Consider the following 12,691-nt stretch of genomic DNA (forward strand, 5'->3'; position numbering starts at 1 on the left):
AGCAATATTTAAAATTGTCTTACAACATCTAAAATTATTTAACAACATTTAAAATCATCCTATAATATTTAAAATTATCCTACATCGTCAATACCCCTAACTAATATTGTAATATTATAGCAACTATACTAATAGTCTAAATATTCCTCGAAAACGTAACTCATTGGACCGCGGAACGTAATTTCCCATGATCGCAATCGACTTCTGGAAAACTGCGATCGGATCTGCCCGATTAGAAGAATCGTTGTCGAAGGATTAAACGATCGAAGAGAAATTACTGTAATCATTCGGTCGGGACGCGAATTATCCGAAACAACGACGTTCGAGAATTCGAGGCTGGCGCGATCCGAGGGAAAACGGCTCGCAAAGATGGCGGATTTTCTCGTCCCGAGACGCGTTAAAGGCCAAAAGGCTGACGATCTTACGCGCGTATACCTCGCACCAAACGAATCGTGAAGCTGCGCGCCTTTCGCTTCCGGTTCACCGATCTCTCCACATTCGTTAAGCCCCGCGTTCTCCGGTCCCGACATTTATGCGACCACTTTCGCTCGGGCCCCCGACACCGTTCGAATCTCGAACCGGCTGGTTTCACGTTCGTCCTTCCGAATTCACCCTCCGTATCGTCCGCCTTCGAACAATCGAATTCGTCTTCTGTAAAAATAATCGTCGTACTGTCATCTATTATTTTATCGTTCGAAATCGTTCCATTTACAAGGCCGCACAGCGAACATCCTTTAAATTTATGTTCCTCCGGTATCACGCGCGATAATCGGCTATTGAAATGCGGATTTTTAATTTATGGCATTTTTTATGCCGCTTTCAGTGCAGAAGAGTCGCTGATTCGAATCGGACGTTTTTCTTGCGAATCTTCATGCAAAGCAGCAATTGTTCGCATCGGGTGCATGGAACAGGAGTTAATTAAGAGTGCACGTATCCCAGGAAAATTCGTAGATCCTTCGCTGATTTTTATTTCACTCAATGCGTATCGTTTCTTAATTTCTATATTTTATTAAATTCCTATTTGATATAGCATGCGATTTAAATTCCTATTTCGAAATGATTATTCATAAAAATAATCGAAATTACTCCGTTGTTTTAGCGTCGTTTCGAATACCAAAATTTTCTACCAAATCTCGCGATCTACGTTAATTAATTTTGTCGCGTGCACGGATCGCGTCGGAAGTTTTTCCCAGGCGAGGTTCGACTCGGTAGCCGCGGGAACATCGTCGGATGACTCAGACGGCAGTATCGCGCCGAAAAGATTAATATTAGTTTCAAGTTCGCCGCAACGACCGGCGCCATATTTAATGGCGGGTCGCCGACAACAATGCCGCGGGACCCGACGAATTCATTCGCGTTCCGCCGAACGCCGCTTTAAACATCTATAATGCCGCGCCGGTGCGCTTAATACGGCAATTCCTGCGGCGAGGCTAGGCAATTTCGAATCATTTCGACGATCAGGTTTATGCAGGAACTCGCGTCGCCCCGGCCAACAATAAACAACTCGAACGCGGATCTCGCAATGGATGAATGCGCCGTGTCCGGTGCGCGCGGCCTTGCGCGCTCGCGAACCTTTTCATTTCGCTGGATTTTGCCGGCTGAACAACATTCTAGACCTAGATAGATATAACACCGGTGGTAGACCATCCACGTTCGCGGACACTGTAAAACATCTCCCGCGATGCCTCGTTGCTGCGTTTAATTAACCGTTATCTAAACGTTTTCATCTGGTGTTGTCGCGGCGCGGGGACGACGCGTGGACACCTTCAATTTAATGTTTATCGTTAATTGCTGGCGGCATTGTTTCAGGAATAATCGTGACCAGGTTTGGAGGAGCACGCGTTGCCGGCGGTTTCCTTTGGACGGAGCGCGGGTAATAGGAAATTCTTGTTGCCACGATCAAAGGATGCTTAAACGAGAGAAATGCGAGACATTTAACCCTTTGCAGTCGAGTGGCGACTTTCAAGCACCATTGAAATTGTTCTATCACGCTCGAAAATCATTTTTATGGTTTAGTTTTGAAAAATTGATAAAAAAGAATTTTATATTTATATTGAGTATTTTTATTTTATATTTATATTGAGTGTTTTTATTTTATATTTATATTGAGTATTTTTATTTTATATTTATACTAAATATTTTTAATTTGTATTCGTACCAAGTATTTTTATTTTATATTTATACTAAATATTTTTACTTTGTATTCGTACCAAGTATTTTTATTTTATATCTACACTAATGTTAATAATTCGTAGAATTATCAAATGTAAATTCACGTTCGTTGTGAATATTTTTTAAGAAACACTCTGCATACATTATTTATATTCATAGCAGAGTGCAATAAGAATTTTCATTATGCCAATGTCATACGAACAGCTTGAATTTAATATCATCCTTTAAACGCAACAAGTGGATTCTTCAACCGGTCGTTTGAATATAGAAAATATTGTTTCGCGAGAAACTTAAACAGAAATTTAAAAAAGATTTAAAATTAATTTCGCTCTACCAGACAAAATAGAAAATAATATACAGATAGAAAAAGAATATTATTTCACGAAAAATAAAGCTTCTAAACGATCGAAAAAAGAAAAAGATTATCTCATGTACTAGACATTCCACTAAACTTCCGCGAAAAACAGTGTACATAAAATTCATTACGATGAAAACGATCAAATAGAACATCGCTCACACCTCAGGCTTAATCTACCAGGAAAGAGTCCAATTAAACAATACTAAACGATAATAAATTGCGCTAATGAACACCTTTTTGCATAACTTTCTCCTCCGGCATAGTGATACGAACTGCATAGAAAATAAGCAAACTGCGGATTTTTATACAAAATAGAAATTCTCTGCATCTGCTGCGAGGAGAAAAAGTTACTTAAGAATCTTTCTTTAAGATTAAATTAATGCAGCTATTATGTATACATTTATAAAAGTAATAATAAAACAATAGTAAAAGATATTCTGACATTTATAACACATTAATAATAATATTCAGTTTAAGAAAATTAACATTCTGCTGATTTCTAACCAGGATTATTACAATACATGTATTAAATAAATATATACTGTAAATATATCTTTGCGATCTGAATAATAGTGATTTAAAAACTTAGTAAACCTACTGTTAATAACTTTGGCAAGTTAAAAATATCAACCTTGAATTATTTAAATTTTATTACCATTTCAAATTGCACCTGTACGTTTTTATCAAAGTGCATAAAAATGCATAAAATAAGCGCAGCAATAAGAATCGTATTGAAACATGATAAATTGACAGGTACGAATGAAGAAAATCGATGGATTTGGAAATTTTAAAAACGGAACGAAAATTATCATCGAAATCGAGGGAAGAGCGTAGAGTCGATTCGCGTGTTTCCTTGGTCGATCACTCGATACGCCGATGGTAAGTTCCCGATGGTGCCATGAAATTCCATGAACCCGTGCCAGATGCCAGTAGAGTCCGACCACGTTCGTGCTGCTCTCTGCAGGAGATTCGGCCAACGTTCTCGGCGGCTCCTTATCAGAATTCCTATTGCATTGACCACGCACTCGTTTCGAGTGCTAGATTTCGCAGATAATCCCCGGCGCCGAGCGGCACTTCGCATAACAACTTGATTACCGCCGAACTTTTGCGCGATTACGTACACGGCCTGATAACACCGCGCGATCGCGAGAGATCGCGGCGGGAATCTATCGCGTTCGAACACGCGCGCCACTTTTCGTACGGAACCGCGTCTCGGAGCTCTCCGAATTTGAATTACAGGAACTCTATCATGATACGATACGATGCGACTTGTAAAAGTTAAAAAACAAACCCGCGAATTTGCGTTCGAAGAGATTATCTAATTATTGTGTAACTATTTTAAGACACACTTCTTTGTTGTTTTAATGGTAAGACAAATTTTTGACAGTAATTTGACAGATTTAAGACAATTTTTGAAAGTAATTTCACTTTAATAAATATTTTAATTTAAATTTTATTTTTGACTCGTCATTTTGTGTATTCCAAGCGCACTGTTTTAATTTTCCAATTTTTATTACTATTACTTCTAAATTTTAAATATTACCATTATTACTAAAATAAATTAAACGATTGAATTGATCGAGAGATCTCGCGATTTTCACGGCGACGCGGCTCGAATCGATAAATCCATCGTTCCTCTACGAGCGCGTCTCTATTCCAACGTTTCTAAAATAAAAGTTATTCGAGTCGCATAAAACTATTGACGGCGTGATAAATTCTCGATCGCGCGGAACTGGATCATTCGAAGAAGATTACGGTATCGACCTACATTTTGGTAAAATCGTTCGAGGAGAGCGTCGTTTATGTAAACACGTGCGATTCGCGGATCGACTCTAATGGAATATTAAAATGAGCGAACGCGTACCCGCGCGGAATGTCTAGCAGAGACGATAATTGCTCGCCGGCAAAAGAGCTTGGGTTTAATTACTTCCCCCGTGGTCGGTGATAAGTAATTACAGATTACCCGGTCGCCGCGCGGATACAGATTGTCATAATCGTCGCGCGGCTATCTTCTGGATCGACGGAAAAATAACAGGCTGCCGAGGAGTTTCCACGGCGATCGGCACGCAATAAATTATTATAATTGAGACGCGGCGACGTTGTTTGCGCAAAAACGATTTACCCGTCGATCAACGCGTGAGATAAATTCGCTAACAAACCCCTTCGTCGGTCCCGCACGCCCATAAGCGACTGACATTTATTTGGCTTTATCAGCGCACCATCGACACGCTGAATTACAATGTTAATATATTCAAGCGAAACTATGCATTACCGATACCCGATAAATCCATCGCGGAACAGTGAAAATTCCGCGGTGGCTGACCAACCAGCTAATGACGCTAATTATCGCACAATCTAACCTACCCATGAATTTCCTATGATTCTTTTTTCTATGAGAATTTCGTCATCCCTGTAACAGAGCAATATTTTCCAATGAGAAAAACATGCAAATTTCTTTTTTCTTTTCTTAAGACTTCGCTGATTACACCAATTACCGCGTTAGCCACTTTGACATTTTTTTTTTACAATTATCTATCACGTTTCGAAACCGTTCGATATTAATCACTGTACCGTGAGTGCTTCTATTCGCAGACAAGAGACGAACGCAAATTTATTTCTTTTCTCGTAACGTACCGAGCGCGGCTAAGTACGCCAATTATCACATAATCAAGTTATGAATTTTTTAAACATTTCCACGACGTTTCGAAAGCATTTTATACGGACGACAGTACCGTTATTGCTTGTTTTTACAGAAGGGAAAAGAAGGCAGAAATATTTTATTTCTCTTGCGACAGTGTTTCTCCAATCACGTCAATTATCACGTTATCCACTTTTGCGTTTTTTAAACATTTTTACGACGTTTCGACATTATTTCACACGTACAACAGTACAGCGATAGCTTTCACTCGCAGACATTTTTTTATATTTTTATTTACACCTATTATTATATTTACTATTTTATTGTATTTATTTTCAAAATTTCTGCAATCCACAGCAACAACGCCGGCGTAGTAGATTTTATTTTCGGTCGAAGTAAGACAATGCAAAAACCGTCTCTTATGCGTTTATAGCACCCTCGATAGGCCACGAGTACAATAAAGTTCTAAGAAACAATAAAGAATGCAGTAAATTTTATTGACATGTTTATTCCGCCACGGCTGGAATGAAGTGTCTAACGCGAGAGAACCGCAATTTCCTTCAATTCCATTCGTTTCTAAATTCTATCGCTGTGTAGCGCTGTGTCTATAGACACGCATCTACAGCGAAAAAAAACGGAACAGCATTGTTCAACGACAGCGGGCATAAAAAAGCTCCTGAAACACCGACGCCGATATCGCTGACAAATTCCACGAGGATCGTTTGTCGATCTCCGAAGACGAAGGAACCATCTGCCGATTTTCGCGGAACGCTCCACGGAGTTATTTTTAACAATTACAGAAAACTTCAGCGTTTTCAAAGATCACGGAAATAAATATGAAAACTTGGAAGAATATTAATCGGTGTAAAAAGTCGTGGAAACGTTTGTCTTTTAAAAATCGCTGAAACATTTTCCATTTCCAAATCTCGTGGGAGTTTAACATTTTTTGAAAATAGCAAAAACGTGTTTCGGTACAAAAATGAATGATTTTAAAAAGTCGCTGAAACAGATTTAAATATATCGCGTTAATATCGTAATACAAAAATACAAAAATGGATTTAAAAATAGCGTTAATAAGCATAGTGAAAAACGCAGAAACAGCTTTAAAAATCGCATTAATAATTGTATCAAGAAATGAAAACCTTTGCCTTTTAAAAATCGCCGAAGCATGTTCCGTTCCCGAGTCGCCTTTAAATTTACTGTTCCCCGAAAATAGCAAGACCCTCGTTATTAAAAATCGCGCGAGTACCAATCGTTTCGAAAATCACGGAATTCTTTATCGTTCGCAAAAATACACGCGCGTGTTTCGGTGGAACGCGATCTCGATCAGAATTCCGTTTTATCGCAGATTAACGGGAAAGGAAATCGACGTTCGCGGAATCGAAAAAATCGTCGAAGATATCGAACGAATTCCACCGCGACAGCGATCGATCCGGTCCATCGTCGATCATCGAAGATCGACGGCGGTGCCGGCGGCGGACGAGTCACGCCTTTCTCGCAGCGGCGTCGATAATTCGTAGAGCAATTTTTCGGGCGGCTCTCGAACCGCGGGTCTGAATTTGCGAGTCAAACAGCCGGAAGAGTACTATATTTACGAAGGCATGAGAAAACAGCCTCGGTGACGACACCGTTTAAAGGTCTGTCGTTCTCTCCTGGCGCTACTCGCCGCCGTTTTATTTCTGCTTGCCGGACAGCGGGAGACGGAAACAGAGCGAGAGAAAGATCGCGCGAAACGAGGAGCGAACAAGACGACGACCGAGGACGGCCCGGCGAACCGCAAAGAAATAGAATCGAAATCCCGCGATTTTTTTTCGCTGGACCCCGGCCAGTGATAAAGTCGAAGAACGGATCTCGCTGCCGCCGCGGTTTCGATCTCTCGAACGCGGAAAAACAGCGCGCCGATCGGACGAGGATCGTCGCCAGGCGACCGCACCGTCGTATGTCTGATTATCCGTATTTCGGTGATCGCTGACGGTTCCTACGACCCGCGGGAATCGGTCGACTATTTTGGCCGGATCGGGACTCTCGCGACTATTTCTTACAATTTACCCGTAAATTCGATGTGCGAAGAATACCTCCGAAGAGAAGAGGAGCGGCGAGCGTCGACGCTCGTGGCAAATAACCGCTCGTGAGTTTCGATCAAATGAGATCCGAAACGTCGGGGCAGCTCGTACGGTGTCTCGGGATTATCTAAATGTGAGTACGCGCGAACTCGCGTTTATGGCCACCATCGTTTCCCCCGTGAGAATCCTGAGAACATCTGACTTTCCAATTTCCTAACTTTTTAATTTTCGTAACTTCGAAGATTGAATTGATTGCGGAACGTGTCTGAATGGAATGGGATCAAATCGTAAAAGTTTAACGAAAGTTGAGAACATTTTCCGCCGTTTTCTTTACAATCTTGTTTGTTTGAATATTCGGGAATCTGGAGATTGGAATCGGGAGATTCGAGAGAATCCGAAGGGAATTGAATAAAATTGCGAAGCGGTGGATGCCGTTTTCTTACGCGTTGTTTAGCGTCGGTGTAACGAGAACCCTGGTTTCCGTTAACAGTTTCGTTGCATATATGATTCATCGCGAGAGCAAGCGATGGCCGCGAAAAAATCTCAGAAGATCGAGGCCCAGGTGGTCGATGCTATACGGAGGCTGCAGGCTGTTCAGGGATCGACAGCTCGAGATATCAGCAACTACATCTGCCAGGAATATGATCTGCCCAGCGCGGAGATCAGGCGGCAGGTTCAGGTCGCTTTGAAGCGCGGCGTCGCTTATGGCATTTTGCAGAAACTGAAGGGGTGGGTTTCAGAAACCATTTAAACTTCCATTAAACGATCATCTCTGTTTCTAAATAGTTTTCTAATCAATTGTAAATATTCTATTCAGTTTAAAATATTCTCTGTCTATTAGGATATGTGCTCGTATTTATCAATTATTTTGCAGAAAATTATTAACAGTAAATTGCTAGAAAATATTTTTTCTACCGACTATTTGTTTTGCCTTTCAATGGGAGCAGAGAAGATGATTAAATTGTCAGATTCAGGAATTTTTCCTGATGTAACCACAAATGCTGTAAGAATGATCTTTAGATAGAAAAATTCTATAGACTCTCCCCAATACAGCGATATATATTTTTTTAAATATTGCGAATATTTAAGAAAGTTTAAACAACGTTCCAAGAGAACGAAACCTAACACTGTATCTTGTCCAAAGACTGTCATAACTACTCAGCCTTTATCAACTTCAAAAATTTATCCTGCCTTAACTATGCCACCTAAAACAATAATTCTTCCGTAGAAAAATTCTGTAGACTCTCCCCAAATAGATCAATATACCTTTTCACCACATTGTGGACATTTAAGAAAATTTAAACAGCGTTCCAATAGAACGTGTCCCGACGCGCCTCTCCTTTTTCAAAGACGCGTCTTCCTAATCGAAAAATTATGTAAAAAAATCGGCTAACGTCGGACCGATCTACCATCAGGGGCAGCTACACGTACAACTTGGACTTCCTCGAGAGACATCCGTTAGTGACCGCGGAGAACGGCGCGGACGCGCCGATGCATCGTCGCCGAGGCAGAAGGTCGCGGAGACGATCGCGAAGGCGGGGCCGCAGGCGATCCCGTCGTCGATCCGGCAGAAGGAGGTCCCGCCGCAGACATAGCAGGCGAAGGAGGAGGGCCGAGGTGCCGCAGGACATCGACACCATGGACGCGAACACGGTGGCCAAACAACCAAAGAGAAGCAACAGCCTCTTGAGAAACGAGAGCCCGCGCAGCGACGAGTCCAGCGTTTCCGGCGCGTCCGAGGGCAAGCAGGAAGAATGATCCCTCCAAGATAGTAAAGAGCCCGCGATATCGATCCCGCCGGTAGACACAGTGCAAAGATTTACGCAAGAGAACGCCCGACGACGAGACACCAGCTGGTAAAACACTCTCTTGGTCCTCTCCAACTGGACTCTCCAGACCGTTTAGATCCATTTTCCTGTTCCACTTGTTTCATCGCAACCAATTTTCTTCTTACGCACACAAACCGCGGCTCCGCGCGCGCTCGCGGACGCTTCTCTGAGTCATCAATTGACAGCTAGTGCAAATTCGCTCTTTTTTCTTTTTCCTCCACGCGTTTCGTGGACCATTCCTCCTTCTTCGAGTCTAATAGAAACGAAACCGCTTTATCTTTGACTTTGAATATCTTCTTGAATCACTTTTTAAATCTTTTTATTCGTCCATCGTTTCCAGAGTTCTCTTTGCATTGCAGATGGGGATGCTGCCGAGGATCGATGAAAATTGCTGTGAAAACACTGCAGAGAAACGCGACCAAATTTTTGGCTACCGTGTGACTTAATCGAATCTCATTTGTGCACGGTTTCCGACGTATTGTACTATTTTATACGGGTATATTGTGATAATAAATTTATGGGAGTACAGTCTATAAATACAAGTTATTTAATTTATTTTCTGTTTCAGAATTCAAAGCTGGTTCCATTAAAAATATTTCCTTATCCAGGTACACATTACATAAAAATTATATGAATATAATATTTTTCTATCTCATAATTTCACGAAGAAATTTTTGCTAGTCGGTTTCACAGCTCTGCGAGTTTCCCGATCGAGATCGGACAATTTTTCCTTCGCAGCCCGGTAATAACAAAAATGGCGACGCAGAACCGATTAGTCAACATTTCGACCTCGTAAATCCAAAATCGCTTTCACGTTCGAATTCGCCGTACGCCCCGGAGATATTTGTAATCCGGCGCGTTTCGAACGAGAGCGCGGGCCCCCCTCTCCGCGCGCGTTGTAAATTGCACGGCCCCGGAAGCGTCGGCCAGATCGAATTCCGCGATCGACCAGAAGCGGATTCGAAAGAGAGACGTCCGCTCGCGCAGCACTCGTGGCCGTAACGTCGAGGATGACGGCCCTGCTGTGCTCACGGCCTTGTTGGCTAATGATAGTCTTGCTAATGATGCGTCCGTACACGCACACGTGTAGTTGTAACGCGTGACTATTTCACCTAGCCGATGCTCGGCCGAGCACATTGTGGCCAGTTAGAAGCGGTCGTCGCGCAAGACGACCGAACGCAACAATTTTCAACGAAAATCCACCAACGAAACGATCTCGCACGGTAGACAAATCACGGGGCGGCTTCGCTTGCCAGAAACCTGTGCTTCAATGTGGCACAGTGCGTCGCGAATTTTTTTTCCGTCGCGCCGACGCGTTCGCAAAAATAATTGCCACGCTTCCGCATTCGTGTCACTCGCGAGCGAACAAGATGCATCTCGAAAATTCATAATCTAGCTATAGCATGACAAGAATCTCGTAACAATGTTGAGCTGCCCGAGACATTCGCCGATATTGAGACGTTTCCTCTATTCGTGGATTTTGTTATGCATTTGTGGCAAAAATAAATTGGATATTGTTTGAAAGGTATTTAATAGTATTGAAAGGTGTGCAAATTAAACGTATTTATCTGAACATAGAAAAATCATTGAAAAAGAAGGAAAATTTGTATTTGTAATTGATGAAGATCATTTTTATTTTGCATAAATACAATATTCTTACTATTCTTTTAAGTTGTATCTAATATATAAGAACGCAATTCCGACTCTTGCATCTTTATGCAAAGTAATAGTTTCCTACTATGATTCTAAGAACTGGGAGTTAGAAAAGAATTTATTTCCTCGTTTATCACTTTGAAAACGTTGAAAATAATGCAACGAGATAACTTTTTCCGTTATTTTTACCGTCTGTGTTACGTCTATTTATTTTGCCATAAACATGTAAAATCCGCACAAAATTACACATTTCTTCAAAAGGAATATTATTCTTTGAAATATTAATATTCTAAAAGAACTTGAAGAGATTCGTTTAGAAAGTGTCTTTGTAAAAATTTATTTAATATTTCAATTAGTTTGTCAGCGTAAAACAACGTCATTTCTAATTTGTTTTCATTACTAGATTGAGCCATAGAGCTTTTTTTCATAATCGCGGACAACCATAAGCGAGCAGGGAACGATCCAGCGCTACGATAATTCTATCTCGAATGAAATCGTCGGTCGTATAATTGCCCAGGATAAAACACGGCCGGTTAGGAAAGGCTGTGGAACAGGTAACGCCACGTTAGCACAGTATCGCGAGCCGAAGCGTGATTTACGATCGCGCGAGAGTTGATAGATTAAAGGTCCGTGCACATCGACCATCGATCGCCACGTTCATCTGCTAACGTTATCCGTACTAAAAATACTATCCCGATGGCGAGCTACTTTCGGGCGATCGAAACCGATTCGCGAGGAATTGATTTCTGGGAAATTGATTCGCGAGGAATTGATTTCTGGGAAATTGATTCGCGAGAAATTGCTTTTGGGAAACATTATTAATTTGTGAGGAATCAATATGTGAGAAATTATTAATTTGTGAGGAAATGATTTATGAGAAATTAATTCGTAAAAAATTATTTTGTCAAAAATTAATTCATGAGGAATTTTAATTTTCTAATTAATTCGTGAAGAATTAATTTTTCAGAAATTAATTTGTAAGAAATTAATTCGTCAGAAATTAAATTGTGAACAATTAATCTATGAGGAAGTAATTTATGAGACATTGATTTACGAGGAACTGATTTGTAAGAAAATAATTTATAACAAAATAATTTATGAGAAATTAATTTAAGTGAAATTAATTTTTGAGAAATTAATTAACTGACCAGGTTTCTCAAACTCGAACACACTGTACAGTCTACCTTCAAGTAGCATAAATATCGAAACGGTAATCTAAATGAAGTATTTAAATAATTAAAAATATCAGTTATGAGTTGAAAATGACAAGAACCGAGGTATTAATAATTTAGCTAAGCCGGCTAACTTTTCCGCGAGGTTTCGGTTTCTGGACTTAACACAGAGACAGCAAACTTCCCTTTCGGTTTCAGGTTATACAAATTGATGTATGAAAATCGCTGTTTGCCGGGCCCCGTGTTTGCCCGTTCGCTCGATAATATTCCAGTAAATAGTTGCCCGCGTAAAGGATAGTGGGAATCAACCTTAAGCCCATGTCACCGGTGAAATACACAAGGACGCAATTGCGACTCTTGCATCCGCGCTCAAAGTGCACCGAACGCACGCACACGCTCTCGTATTCCGTCGCATCGAGATCACCTCGTTTCCCGGCGGCTCGGCCGCGCTGCCAAACGATCAACCATAAAAACGCCATAAGCAAATTGCGCGAGGCAGAAATTACGCGTTCGAACTCTGATCGATCGGTCGAAACGGTTCGCGGGCTACGCGCGGCCGATCCGAAGAACGATCGCTCTTCATAAATCCGAAAATAAAAATCATTTTTTATCGTTACATCTTCATGAATATTTCTCGTAATTATCGAATGATCTAATTCCGAATTCTACTCGTCGCAATAATCGTATTCGGTAAGGTCTCGCAGGCGTCGAAGACAATCGAAAAACGGGGGAATATTTTATCATTCTCAATGTCAGATTATACATGCCAGAAACTATTCGACGACGATTATGCACATTTTTTATGC

General features: G+C 41.1%; 2 protein-coding genes across 4 annotated transcripts in view; one reads left to right on the forward strand and one right to left on the reverse strand.

Moving 5' to 3' along the window:
• The window catches only part of LOC144469329 (hepatic leukemia factor-like), a 150,281-nt gene that overhangs the window by 123,884 nt on the left and 13,706 nt on the right, over positions 1–12,691 (reverse strand). The window lies entirely within an intron of this gene.
• LOC144469117 (uncharacterized) lies at positions 6,947–9,158 on the forward strand. The gene is made up of 3 exons (XM_078179049.1): positions 6,947–7,364; positions 7,722–7,960; positions 8,647–9,158. The coding sequence occupies exons 2-3, from the start codon at positions 7,758–7,760 to the stop codon at positions 8,987–8,989; spliced, it is 546 nt and encodes a 181-aa protein (XP_078035175.1). The 5' UTR covers positions 6,947–7,364; positions 7,722–7,757; the 3' UTR covers positions 8,990–9,158.

This window comes from Augochlora pura, chromosome 4, assembly GCF_028453695.1.
Source record: "Augochlora pura isolate Apur16 chromosome 4, APUR_v2.2.1, whole genome shotgun sequence".
NCBI lineage: Eukaryota > Metazoa > Arthropoda > Insecta > Hymenoptera > Halictidae > Augochlora > Augochlora pura.